General features: G+C 59.7%; 1 protein-coding gene across 1 annotated transcript in view; it reads left to right on the forward strand.

Moving 5' to 3' along the window:
* Positions 1-2,203, forward strand: part of GPR107 (G protein-coupled receptor 107) — a 47,587-nt gene extending 45,384 nt beyond the window's left edge. Inside the window, exon 18 of the mRNA XM_081150601.1 lies at positions 1,851-2,203. Within this exon, the coding sequence (XP_081006727.1) occupies positions 1,851-1,947 (97 nt within the window). The 3' untranslated portion in view covers positions 1,948-2,203. The remainder of the gene's footprint in view (positions 1-1,850) is intronic.
* Positions 2,204-13,270: the final 11,067 nt, after the last annotated feature.

Below are 13,270 nucleotides of genomic sequence, written 5' to 3' on the forward strand. Positions count from 1 at the left end.
CAGGGTGAGCGACTAGGGACCTGTCTTCTGGGGAAGGGCAGTTACTTGCTAGAGAAGTGAATGGCGATTGAGAATATTTTGCTTGTTAATGGATGTACTGTGATGGGCCAGGTCCATTGTCCGATGATTAACCCGAGGCTGAGTTTCCAGTGCACTGCCTTCAGCGACGGCAGCCTTCTGATTTTTCCCAATTCAAAGGTGGAGCCTCAGCTGCTGGGCTGGCACGGGCCAGCTCCCGGTGCCAGCTCCACTGTGGGAACAGTAAGCAGAAGGCAGATCCTGCTGGGGCTCCAGACAGCACCTCCCTGTGCAGAGGCAGAAACACCTGTTTATAGATGGTGGAGAGAGAGCAGGAGACTTATCACTTGTGCCTCTTCTGGAAGCTGCAGAACTTAAGCGAGTGACTGTGGTTGAAGAGACACAAACGAGAGTGAGTCTAGTAAGAGCAGTGTTAGGAAGTCACCTGAGACCCGGGGTATTTGTCCATCCCTACCGGGGACCCTTGCTTGTGCCATACACGTTGCCGCAGGGCTTCTCTGGAGCGGGCAGCTGGGAGCCGAATGGCTGGCCCCTGGCATCTTCTGCTTGGCTGGACTGTGCTCCCACGTGGCTGTACCGGTTGACGTTCTCGACAGCCACGCGGGAGCTCCTGTCCCCACATCCTGTCCGTCAGCCATCAGTCTAGAAGTGTGGATGCATTGGGAAGGTATTTTCTTGGGGCAAAACTCTGTTTCAGTGTTTGTTTCTCTCTGACAGTATTTGGTGGTAGGGTAACCATTTTAGCAAGAGGGTCTGTGGTTGTCAGAGGAGGGAAGGGAGAGGGCGTGGACAGGCAGACCCCCAGTCTGTGGAGGCTACAGAGTGTGTTCTTTATTCTGACAAGACTTGGGAAGGTTGGCTTGTCCTCGGGCTCTCTCTTTTCACACCTGTCACAGGGCGAGAGTGCTCTGGTCACAGTCTCAGGGGCTGGGTGGGCACCATCCTGTGGTAGTGATGTGGGCTCTCCCATGACAGAGGCTGCACATGGAACAGCTGGTGGGGGCAAACCAGGCAGGACAGCTTCTGCTGGATCGGGCGCTGGGCTGGGCAGCCAGAGGCCAGCTGGCCTTGTGCCCTATGGCAGCTGTGGAGCACCAGCCAGAGCAGAAACCCTGCCTTCAGGAAGCCCAGTCTGCTGCAGGGACAGTGGGGCAGAGCGTAGACAATGCTTCAGTCCAGGCGTGCCCGGAGCCACAGAAGGGCATGTCACCTGCTGGGACACGAGGGAGTTAGTTGGGCAGAGAAGGTGAGAGCAGAGGCAAGCAGGGCAGGACTCTCCCCGCAGGACCTCACTGTCCCATCTGTGAGGTGAGCCGTGGTCGCTGCGATCTGGGCGGCTCCAGAAGCCTGTGCCTGTGTCCCCAGCTGCTGATTGTTCACTGGAGCTGCCCCCCACCTGTGCTCTGTCCCAGGTCAGGTGTGCTCCAGTGCGTCTGGGTGTCGGGAATGTCAGTGTGGGGCTAGCTTTCTTTTCAGCATGCTAACTGTAACTCAGGGATGGTCCCATGACCATAACTGGAGGACATGGCCACAGCATGAGACCCTTGGAGGGCGTGGCCGGGGCTAGTGGTGACGGTGGTCATGACAGCCGCTGCAGGTTGCTTGGGTGCTTTGGAGAATCTCATTCCCCTCACGATAGCCTGGGAAGCAGAGGTAGTTACTGTCATGGAGCATGGAGACCTCAGGTGGCCTGGCCAAGCTACACAGCCGCCAGGAGCAGTCAGAGTCGAGCCCAGTTCCGACTCCGGGTACGGTGCTGGTGATGGTGGCCTTCCCGACCACTGACGTGTTCCTCATTGTTTCCTGTGCAGCGTGACGACCTCGGGCGTGATGGAGAACATGAAGAAGGTCAAGAGGGTGACCAACGGCTCGGTGGAGCCCCAGGGCGACTGGGAGTGCGCCGCGTGACGGAGCACCTGAGGCTGGCCCGGCAGAGAACTTAATTTATTAACAGTCCTATTGGTGAGCGAGAGCCGGCGGCACCTCCCGACAGCGGCACCACAGAGCACATGGCTGGGAACACAGTGCCACGGGGGCCTGATTTTTTACTCTCACGAAAACTGGACCTATGGCTGGTCATACGCGCTGGGTTCTCCTCCAAGGGGGCACTGCGGAGGGGTACAGCAAGGAGACGAATAAAAGGAAGGCTTTGTTTTGGTTTATACATAGATTTTTTTAATTGGGAGCTCTTAGGGTCCATGCAGTGTGACCCCCACTGTGTGGCACAGCTAAAGGAATGCTGGGTGGGGAGGAGGTGAGGGCTCTCTGTCTGTCGGGAAGGGAGAGGGTCATTGCAGCTTTTGGAGACTAAAACAAATGAAATCAGGTTATTTGGGGAAACAGAGTCAAAACCTAACTTAGCAGTTGAGCCTGCCTCAGACTCCTGTCCCGAAATGTGGCCTCAGACCTTTATCCGGGGTCCAGAAAGGAACTGGAGCCGACAGCTCTAGGAGCCCCGGTAGTCTTTCCAAAGGGGCTGTGTCCAAGGGCTGTGATGTCACCATCAGCCCAGCCCTGGGGCACGACCAGCCTGGCAGGTGGAAGTGGTGTTCTGATTGAACAGTATTCTGTGTTGCCTAAAGGATGGGCAGAAATATATTTTTAGTTCAAAAAGCATTCTGTAGGGTTTCCTTGATCATCCAGAGCAGCACATCTCCTGGTCCCCCTCCTCTCACAGTTTGTATTTGTTTCGTGTGATTGGAATACGGGGGGAAATGGGAAGGAATTTGACTCCAGGAGCAGCTGGGGTCAGAAGAGGTGGTGCTGAGGCACATACTGAGGTGCAAGCGGGTTGTCATCACCAGGCTTCCCTGTAAGCAGATGGGATCTGAGCATGTCCCAGTCTGTGTCCCAGGATGTGTGTGATGATGAGTGGTAACCGTTTACCCGGGCGGGTGGGGTCCATCACAGGAGCTCCAAGGTTCCCCTACAGACTGAGATTGGGGATGAGCACGGGGCGCTGCCCACAGTGCCCAGCACTGCAGCTGAGCCGTTCAATCATGGGACCAGCTCAGAGGGTCACGGAGGCTGAGGGTGTAGAGGCTTCGTGATCACTTCCCGCTGTGGCTCTGGTCCCTGGACCTGAGGCAGGAGACCGAGCGTGGCCAGGGCAGGAAGGCTTCCCAGTGCTCGGGTGCCCAGGTGTGGCAGCCTCCTGGCGTGTGGACGGTGATGGTCCTTGGCGGTGGCTTTCCTACCTCTGGCATGGAAGGCCAGTCATAAACCACGAGGTTTAGGGGTGGCGCTCAGTATCTGGATTTGGGGGCCTAAAGTTTTTCCTTAGGAACAGTTGTTTCCCTCTGCTGTGCATTCCCGCTCCTGAGCTGGCCGAGCGGAGGCAAGAGAACTCCACTATGCACTTTCATTGGCCTCTGCGCTGTGCCCACCAGACCTCCATGGAGACCTGGTCCTGGCTCCCCCGGCGGTGGGGGCAGTGCCCTCCCAGCCATTGCTGCCGCCCCTCCGCAGGTCTCAGAAGGTGCACATGTCTCCCCATCCCAGGACCAGGGAAGCACAGCCTGAGGATTCATCTAAGGGACCTTTCTCTCTCCCTCTCTCTCTCTCTCTAACTTGGAGCTACACGACAGGGCAGGATGTTGCAGGGAGATGGGGATCTTTTTAAAGCTTCGATTTTCCTGTGCCCCAACAGTCCCACCTGCAGAAATGTGTCTCAGCCCCCCCCCCCCCCCCCAGGGTGCTTCCCTCGGGGGAGACACTGCTGTTTGTCCTGCAAGCAGTGTTCTTGACTCAGTCTTAGACTTCTTGGCTAGAACCAGAGTGTGATGAAACCTCCCTCCTAGAGGGTCTCCACGGAGGGAGCGAGGAATCAAGTGCCGGCAGGAGTGAGGGAGGCAAGACCGTGTGTGGCGAGCCCTGCACTCCGAGCCAAGCCAAGCCCACACTGGCTTCTGCCCCTTGCCCTGCCCCTGAGGGCTGGCTTCCCACACCTACCTCCAGGAGCTGGGCTCTCCCAGCACCTGCATGGCTGCGCCTTCCCAGGGCCGACCCTTTGGAGCAGGAAGGCACAGGTGGGCGTGGTGGTGGTTTGGAAGCGGGCTACACAGCCTCCACCGGCAGCTCGCCTGCCTGTATCCTGGCCAGGGGTCAGGAAACATCAGAACGCCGGCCGCGATCGGGAAGACAGCTGCTAGTTAAGTTTATAGAATTCCCTAGTCTCTCTGTCCTGTTCTGTAAAATTCCTTCTCTTTCTCTGTCACCTTATAGTTGTTTTTGTTTTTGTTTAAATTCTTATTTTTGTTTAAAGTATTACAGATGTCCCTTTTTCTCCCCAATGACCTGTTCCCCCCCCTTTCTTCCCCCTCCCCAGTCCCTCTCCCCACCATTGTCCGTCTGTCACCTTATAGTTGTGATCAGCATACTGTTGGGTCAAGATGACTGACTTACTGACCGGGGTCCCAAGCACAGCTTTCACCACCTCCCAGCCCCTTCAGCCTGAGTTCCATCCTGGTCCCCGTGGGCTCAGGGGCTGTGGCGCTTAGGGGGTCCAGCCCTCCCCACACCCCAAGCTGGGCAGGGAAGACAGGTGCCTACCCTAGAGCCCTCAGTATTTACTGCTTCACTCCCTGCTCCGACCCCATCTCTGCCCACGCGAATGTCCAGGCTCCCTCTGAAACCTGCCATGGACGGGAGGCCCTGCTGGCTGTGGCATTGCAGGAAGTGGGGGCTCTGTTCTCCTTCAGTAAAGTCCGTGTCGTATAGAAAATTACCTCTTGGCTCACAAGAACAATCACTGATCTGTCAGTCCTGGCTCCTAGCAGTGGCCACAGGCTCCAGCAGCCTGGTGCCTGGCCTCAGGCTTTGACATTTCAGCAGCAAGCATTTCACGGCTGAGCATGAGCTGGCGAGACGCCGGGGAGCTGTGGGCCTTCCTGCAGAAGGAGAGGTTGCTCCGGTGCAGAAGGTGCTTCCTCAGGTCGTAGCTGTAGCCATAGCCGAGTCGGGTCACCTCTCCCAGGAAACCACTCAAGTAAAACCGCCAGGGTCTCCCCCTCCCCACCCGGCTCTGTCCAGCCAGCCAAGGCAGCACCCGGGCGCACAGGCCCACTCCATGTGACTGTCGTGACGGGATTTCCTCCTCCCATTATGATCTCATCAGGATCCCTGCTCTTTCCACAGCCTGCGCCCCTCCTCCCCCTCTTCCCCCATCTCCTCCTCCCCCCTTCTTTCCCCCCCACGCCCACATCTATTGATTCCACGCAGGCTTGGCCAGCCGTCGGAATGCGGGTAAGGCTGGTGCATTGCAGCATTTCCTGGCAGCTCTGGCAGGATGCGTTTTCTAAGCCAAGGAGAACTCTGCCGAGAGGACTCACTAATGCGTGTGTGATTGCTTTGGACCGTATGTGATGCTCTTCCCTGCGTTACAGTGTATGTCTTAGCACCTAAGAGCCTGCCGCAAGGACCCTGTCCTTACTGACCAGGACGAGTGTAAAGAGGTCTGCTTTAACGACCAGCGGCGTCTGGCGGGGACCATCGGTCTGAGGGGGCTGTTGGCCCTGCTCCACGCTTCCTGCAGAACAGAGCCCCTCATGCTGCTTGCTGCCCACTCCACCCACCCCACTCCACACCCACCCGGCCCCGTGCAGGACGCGCAGAGGCCAGGCGCCCGTGGCCTGCCTGCTGCTTCCCCCTTTAGGACTCCCTAAATCAGTGGCTTCCCGCTGAAGGAGTTAGACTGACGACACCTCCTGGTGTGTCACAGAGGCATTCATGTGGAGCACACCCAGGGTTCTCACACACATTCCCGGGGCTCGGTTTCTCCAGGGCTCTTGGCAGGGAGTCTTTAAAAGGGATCCACCTGCATTGAGCCCAGTACTTGTCACCACCTGAATGTAGCTACTGATGGGCGAGCCAAGTACCCTGCAAACTCCCCAGGGTCGTCTGGTAGCTGGGCACTCGCCTGCGCTCTCCACGGTTTATGCGTGAAAAGTACATACAGTTTTCCGTGGCTCAATGCTCACACATGAGGCCTGCATCCCGAGACGTTGTGCGAAGGAAGCCACTGCAGGGGGCACGGAGGTGCCAGGGCAAGGATGGAGCCGTGTCACACCAGGGGCCTGGTGCATTCTGGTGGCAGGAAGTCTGCAGCCAGGCCCTTAGAGGAGGAGGAGTTCTGGGCAAAGTCAGCAAATGTCCAGGCAAAATAGAAAAAATAACCCACTCCCAAGACAGCTGCTTCTGAGGCAAGTGTGAGGCGTTACATTGGCAGCCGGATCACACAGGGACAGGGGTCAGCCTCCGAGGCACTTAAGATGCTTGTTAACCAAAGGAGCCCCAGGTCCTGTCCACACAGGAGGTGCTAGACGCCCAGGAGCGTGGACAGACCATAAATTGTATTTGCCTGGTCATGTGACCGCAAAAGCAGCCAGACACAGCTAACCCAGCAACGTGCCGTCCGGGGGAGACGGTGTCTGCATACTGTGCTCTCAGGTGAGGGGCGCAGGAGCTTTCCGTGTTTTTCACCGTGACGATCCTCGGAGAGCGTTTATGTAAGTGTGGCGGGTGGGGCTTTTGCGCAGGGTGCGGTTTGGGATGGCTTCTCGCTGTGGTGCAAACATGTAAAATAAAGATTCTGTGGTGGAAACGAATGTTTGTGATCCAGGGAGTCACTGCCTCCCGGCTGCCGTCTCCACCTCCCTCTCGTAATTTTTTCCTTTGTGATTTTTGTTCATTAAATTAGTTAACTGCCTCCCACCTGCTCCCACTGACAACCAGAGAAGTTCCGTGGGCCTCAGGTGTGCAGCAGCTGCTGGTGAAACTCAAACGGGACTCCCACCCGGAGGCTGTGTTTTGGAACAGACCGAGATCCGCTGTGGTTCACGGACATCCTGCCTGCGCCGGGGGCAGGGAGGCCCTTCTGAACTGGGCCCTGCGTATGCTGCCACCTGAGGTGCCCACACGGGGACGGGCTGGCAGGCACGCCCCTGCCCGCGGTCATCATAGCGCCACGAGATAGCCACATAGAGTCAGAAAAACCCTGGGTTTAGACTCAGTAGTTCTAGAAGTCATCCAATCCCAAACCTGTTATTTTATTAGGAATGTTTTCAATCGAGGTATAACCTGTATACATTACAGTGCACCCTTGCTAAGTGTGCGGCGGGTTGGGTTTTGGCAAATGCACATGCAATCTGTAGCCTCCGCCATAATAGACACGGGACATGTACATCACCCGTACACTTCCCGTGTGGGGCCCTTCTCAGTGAGAGCCACGCCTTGCAAGTCTCCCACGGCCACTGCTTGCCCTCCGCGCCGCAGGGTGGCTCGCTCTCCTGGAGCCTCGCACGGTGGGACTGGTTCTCACGGTTGCTGTGGATCCCTCCAAAACCCCAGCCCTGAAACTACAGACACTGGGGCCCAGAGAAGCTTGTGAGACACACCCACCCACCCAGGTCAGCCAGCTGATAGGTGTCCAGATTCCGACCTTGTTGGGGATCAGGTCGGGCCTGGTCACTGCTATGTGTTTTTAATGTCGGAGTGACCCTGGCTCCCCTAGCAGAGGTTCAGACTCGGGGCCTGGGTTCCCGTCAGTGGCGAGCCTCACCACACCCATTCCCATCCCGAGGCCTCGCATCACCAGGGGGGAAGGAAGCCTGTGAGAGGGGAGCCAGCAGTCAAGCCAGACTGCAGCACGAGGGACACTGGGGCGGCTCCGGGAGGGCACAGCTGAGACAGGCATGGGGGGCCCGGGGGCCACCTCATCCAGTGCAGCTCAAGCCCGAGCAGGCAGCCGTGCCCTGGAGCTGCCCGCGTCTGGTGCAGTAGGCCCCCCGCGGGCCCGGGAAGTTGCACCGCTAACCCGCTTCCTTCTCTGCCTGGCCCAGTCCTTCAGCGGGACTCCGCCCTGGCTCCCGGCCCGCCTGGGGGAATTGCAGGCGGAGGGATCGGGTGAGGGAGCGGAGGCAGGGGCTCCCCTTGATCAGTGAGAGGTGCAGCGTCGGGGCTGCCCAACCACGAGCTTGAGGCCATGGAGCTGCGCCTGCCCGGGACCTGGGCTTGACCTTAGGACGGCCAGGCCTGGGAGCTTGACCACAGCTCACTCGCCTTCCGGCTTCTTTAGTGAGAAGGCTGAGCCGGTGGAGTCAGCAGCGGGCATCTGGCCCACGTGTGCCATGCCAGAGCACCCGGCCGCCTCCCCAGGGTCCTCGTCAATCCTCCCAGCACCCACGTGGACTCCTTCCCTGTGGCGGCTGCCTTGGGCGTCCTGTCCTTCACCAGGAACCTGTCAGGTGGGCAGACTGATAGCTGTGCACTCCCTCGGGCTGCAGGCTACGTGACAGTGAGGCTGGGCAGAGGAGTGGGACAGTGCTGACCTCACCCCGTAGACTGCCTGGCGGGCCCCACGTCCATCCTGCCCTCCCTGCAGAGCCGCAGGCCCGGTGGGCCAATCTGGGAGCCCCTGGGAGCCCCTGAGCACCGGCCTCCCTCCTCCGGCATGGAGAGAAGCCGCCTCTGCAGTGTGTGGGCTGGGTCTCAGCGTCAGTAACCGCTCGGGCTGTGCCTCACAGCCTGCTCGTGCGCACTTTGCAAGGGACCGCTGGCCGTCAGGACGAGGAACCTGCTCGTGGGGGCACCCGCAGGGCCTGAGACGGCGGCTCCTCGGCAGACTCAACGCTGTGTGCTTAGAACGGGCGTCGCACTCTGAGCCAGGCCCCCGTCGGGGGCCGAGTGGCCCTGGGCACGCTGGTGTTGGCAGGGCCACGCCCCGGGGTGCGAGAACAATGCCGGGGTGCCCTGTGGGGAGCGGCGGCCGTGGGGAAGAGCTGAGCATTGCCTCCACTTCCCTCCTCCTCTCCCCCTTTCCATTTTAACTCGCCCCTTCCCATCAGCAATAAAGCCTGTTCAAGTTTTTCCCATTAAAAGAAAAACATAAAACCTGCCCTGGCTGGTGTGGCTCGGTGAGTTGAGCGTCCCGGGCACCGAAGGGCCGCCGGTCCCCTTCCCAGTCAGGGCACGCGCTCGGGTTGCGGGCTCGATCGCCAGTAGGGGGCGTGCAGGAGGCAGCCCACCGATCTTTCTCTCTCACATCAATGTTTCTCTCCCACTCCCCGTCTCTCTCCAAATCAGTTTTTAAAAAATAAAACCAAAAAACGCAAATGTCTCTAGGCCGAGCAGCAGCCCCCTCCCCACTGGCAGGCCGCACCTCTCGGGCCGGCTCCTTTATTTCCGGTACCCCCAACTCGCGGCAGTCTGGCTTCCCCTGGCCAGTCACCCGCCACCTCCTGGGGCTTGGTTACTCTCTGCCATGTCCTCAGCAACTTGTGACCCCGGAGGACTCCTCTTTCTAGATGCTCACCTTCGGCTCCCCTGACGTGGTGCCCCCTCCGTTGGGCACCAGCCAATTAGCCTCCCAGCAGCCTTCCTCTCCCCCATCCCATCCCTGTCCTTGGCCCCAGTCCACCCGCTTCTCTCTTCCCATGACCATTTCCAGGCCGGCCTCCCTACCTACCCCTCACCTGGGTTACATCGCTGCTCCCTGTCAGCTGGGGCCCGGCCTTCAGTCTGGGGGAGACTGACCCCACACTCCCAGCCTATCCCTTGTCTCCCCACCCCCACACTGATTGGTTCAAGAATAGACACATGACCCCTCAGGCTGGCTGGGCCAATGAGACGTGGTGTGGCCTCTCGGTTGGCAAGGTGTGAGTGGGGAGGAAGTGGGTCACCTTCAGCAAGATGTGAACACCAGTGGGAAGCCCTGAGCTGCTGCCGGCAGCTGAGTTGCAGAGCAGCCCCAACACCCCGAGAAAGCAGAGCCAAAAATGGAGGGAGGAAACCCAGATCCTCCCACGGCCTGGACGCCTGGATCGAGCCTTGCCTGAAGGCAGATACTGCCGGAGTCCCGGGTTACACAAGTCAGCAAGTTCCCCTTTCGCTCTAGCCAGTCTAGGTCAGGTTTTCTGCTACTACACAGTGTGTCCACAGACAAACCCTCAGACAGAAGGGATGCACAAGGTGTCGGGGGGCCCCGAGGGGCCTTTCCAGTCTCCCTGGAGGGTCCCAGAGGCTCCTGGGAAAATATGAGAAGGGGGTAGGTAGCAGAGGCGGAGGCAGGGCTGTCACGGGAGGGGAGGAGATGATTTATAGGAAGCGTCCTGCTCCAGGCTCTGCTAATGACAGTCATTCATCATCGGTGTCCTGAGGGCACACAGCCAGGTGTGATTCCAGCAGCCTGTCAGGAGGGGATGCCCTGACCAGACCCAACATCGAGAGCACAAGAGGGCGCCCATTGCAATGCCCCTATTAGAGCGTCTCTCCCAGGCAACCCATCTGCCCAGAGCCACACAGCAGGGGCAGACCTGGGCTCAGGGGTGCTGTCCCGGGGCCGAGTCCTCTCCACCTGACGGACGCTGTAGGGTTTGACTGGAAGTAAGGGCTGAGCTGGGGCGACATTGATCTTGTTTTGTTTTGCATATATTTTCATTTATTTCAGAGAGAGGAAGAGAGAGAAACATCGAGCCCGCAACCCAGGCATGTGCCCCGACCGGGATGGAACTGTGACCTCCTGGTTCATAGGTCGATGCTCAACCACTGAGCCAGGCCAGCCGGGCCATCTTGTTGTTTTTGAGAAAAAGCCCACTTGCCACACCTAGGATTCCCCAGGGCTCCTGCAGCCGCCTCTTTGCTGCCCAGGCCGCATAAAACCATCCGCAGGTGGCCTCATTGATTTTCAACCACGTTTTACCTCCATGTAATGAGTTCTCTGCAGGTGCTTGTGAACACGCCTGGCGGGCGCATCCAGCGGCTCCCGCGCCTGCCGGTGACTCAGAATATTAACAAGGCTGTACTTAGGCTCCCCGGGGGCCTGCTGGGAGGGACTCGGCCACACAGCAAAGCAGGGGAAACCCAGGGCTGCTCGGGCAGCTCAGGGCCGTGTCACAGGGCCTCCCCGCCTTCAGAGACAGGTTGGCAAGGACTGGCCCTCAGGGCCCCCCAAGCCCCAGCCCATTTAGGAGGAGCCAAAAGCTACACCTCCCTTCCCTCGAAGGGGCACCGTGGCCGCCAGGGCCCTGCAGTCAGCTCGGGGTTGGCTGGGTTCCTTCATGGGGAGCTGGGGAGAGTCACAGGAGCAGGAGCGGCTGGCTGGGTGGGAAGTAAGGGAGGCCAAGGTTCCCGCCTCCAACCTGGGAAGCTGCTGCCCACTGGGGCCCATGCTGTAGGGAGGGATATGGGGGTGGGATGCTCCCCTCTCCTCTCCTCCCCTGCCCCCAGCCCATCTTTAACTGGCTGGGAGAGGCGGCCTAGCTGTAGCGTGTTTCAGAGCCAGAGCGAGCAGAGGCCCTTCTTTTACAAATGAAGCCCCCGGGGAGATGGGGGCTGGGAGTCCAGGAAAGAGACTTCCAGAGAGAGCTCCACCTCCGAATACGCAGTCCTGAGCCTCACTAACACGGTCTGCCTCTCTGGTCCCAGTCCTGTCCTCAGGGGCCCTGGGTTGGCTCAGAGATGACCGGGAGAGCCGAGCCGGGCCAGGCCTGGAGGCCAGCAGGGGCTCCTAGGAGCTGTCCCGTGGATCTGCCCAGGGAAGTCCGTATCCTGGCTCTGGCTCTGGCCTCCCTGGTAAGAGGAGACTGGGCCTGGCTGGGAAGCCCACAGGCATCTCGCCAGGAGGTGAGCAGCTCCCTGGCCCCCCGGGTGGTGTTGGGCTCCAGGGCTGGGCCTGCCCTGAGAGCGTCTGAGCTTCACCTTGGCAGAGCCTGGCAGAAGCCGAGGGACACAGCATTGTCCCCTCATAAGGAGCTCCGTCAGTTCTCCCCCGACCCCGGGAGAGGAGCACACTAGTGATCTTCAAAGTACTGGCTCCAGCTGTGAGGATCCTCGAATTCTGTGGTCACTGGTATTTGGGGTGTCCAGCCCCCCTTCCCTGAAGGTGGACCTCAGAAGCTATGTGACCTCACCCCTATTGGCCAGGACTGATTGGACCAGGGCAGACATCTGAGTCCTGTGGGCCAATCAGATCCTCTCCCAGAACTGGGCTCAGGCTCACCTGGCGGGCGGGCATGGGAGCTGCAGGGCGTGAGAGACCCTGGCTGGGCAGGAGGCCCAGGGGAGGTGTCTGCAGAAACAGAAACTGCCCAGGGAGGCAGGGTCTGGGTGTTTACTGGATTTTGTTCCTTCCCCAACATCCATTCCCCCTTCTTCTGGAAAAAGCACCCACTTTTTGAGGGGGAGAGACTCCCCCTCCTCCACTGGGAGCAGCCTTGGAGGAACTGGCCGGCAAGCTGCCTGCCCACCCTCATCTGTGTGGTCCCGAGACCCCAGCATGACCATCAGACAGTCTCCCCAGGCCTGAACTGAGCCAAGGGCTAGGAGAGGGAGGAAGGGGCCGGGTCCGTGCAGCCTGAAGACACGTTTCCTGTCTCTGCCAGAAGAGCCCGTCCTGGAATTCGTGGGTCAGGACCCTCCAGATGCTCCTCGAGTCCCCTGAGCAGCGCGTTCACTGTCCTTACCCCTGGTGTCTGGCTTGTCCCCTGCCCTGATAAATACCCCTTTGCTGCAGCTGGCTCAGGGGCGAGCGAGGATTTCCTGACCCTCCCTAGACCCAGACAATAACTTTAGTGGGGCTGGAAATCACAGGCCGGCGCCCTTTGCCCTTTGCCCTTTGCCCTTTGCCCTTTGCCCGTGGGGGGCGCTGAGCTCAGCTCACTGTGTCCCCAGCTGGATAGCAGAGGCCACGGCCCATTGCCCACTCCAGAGAAGAGCCTCACCTGGGACCCCACCGACAGCGTCACTGAGGAAGGTGGGGTTCAAGGCGGCGTGTGTCCCCAAGCTCACGGGCAGGGCAGCGAGGGGCTCTGGGGACCAGGACACATTCGCCGTGGCTGTGCAGCGTGGTGGTCATGGACTCCTAGCGCAGGATATCCCTGCTCGCTCCCAGGGTGCAGAGGGAACCGCCAGCGAGGCCTGGTCCCGGCCAGATGGGCCCGCACCTGTTTCTCATTCACAAACCCGCTGCTCAGCTGCTCCGTGTAACAGCCGCACCCCCACGGCCGGTGGGGAGCCCCGCGTCAGGGCCCTCAACAGCCCTGCGAGGCAGCAGGCACCCCAGGGCCCCGGGAGCCCGACTCACCAGTGAGGGAGGAAACCACCAAGGCACGGGGGGGGGGCACACGCCTGACCCCAGGCCCCACAGCCAGGACGGGGCTCAGACTCCTGGCTTAGGGTCCTTCACACAGAAATTTAAGTAAACGATTTCTTTGTTCCTTTGTCAAGAACGATAATT

Source organism: Miniopterus schreibersii (assembly GCF_964146895.1).
Source record: "Miniopterus schreibersii genome assembly, chromosome: 11".
In the NCBI taxonomy this organism is placed as follows: domain Eukaryota; kingdom Metazoa; phylum Chordata; class Mammalia; order Chiroptera; family Miniopteridae; genus Miniopterus; species Miniopterus schreibersii.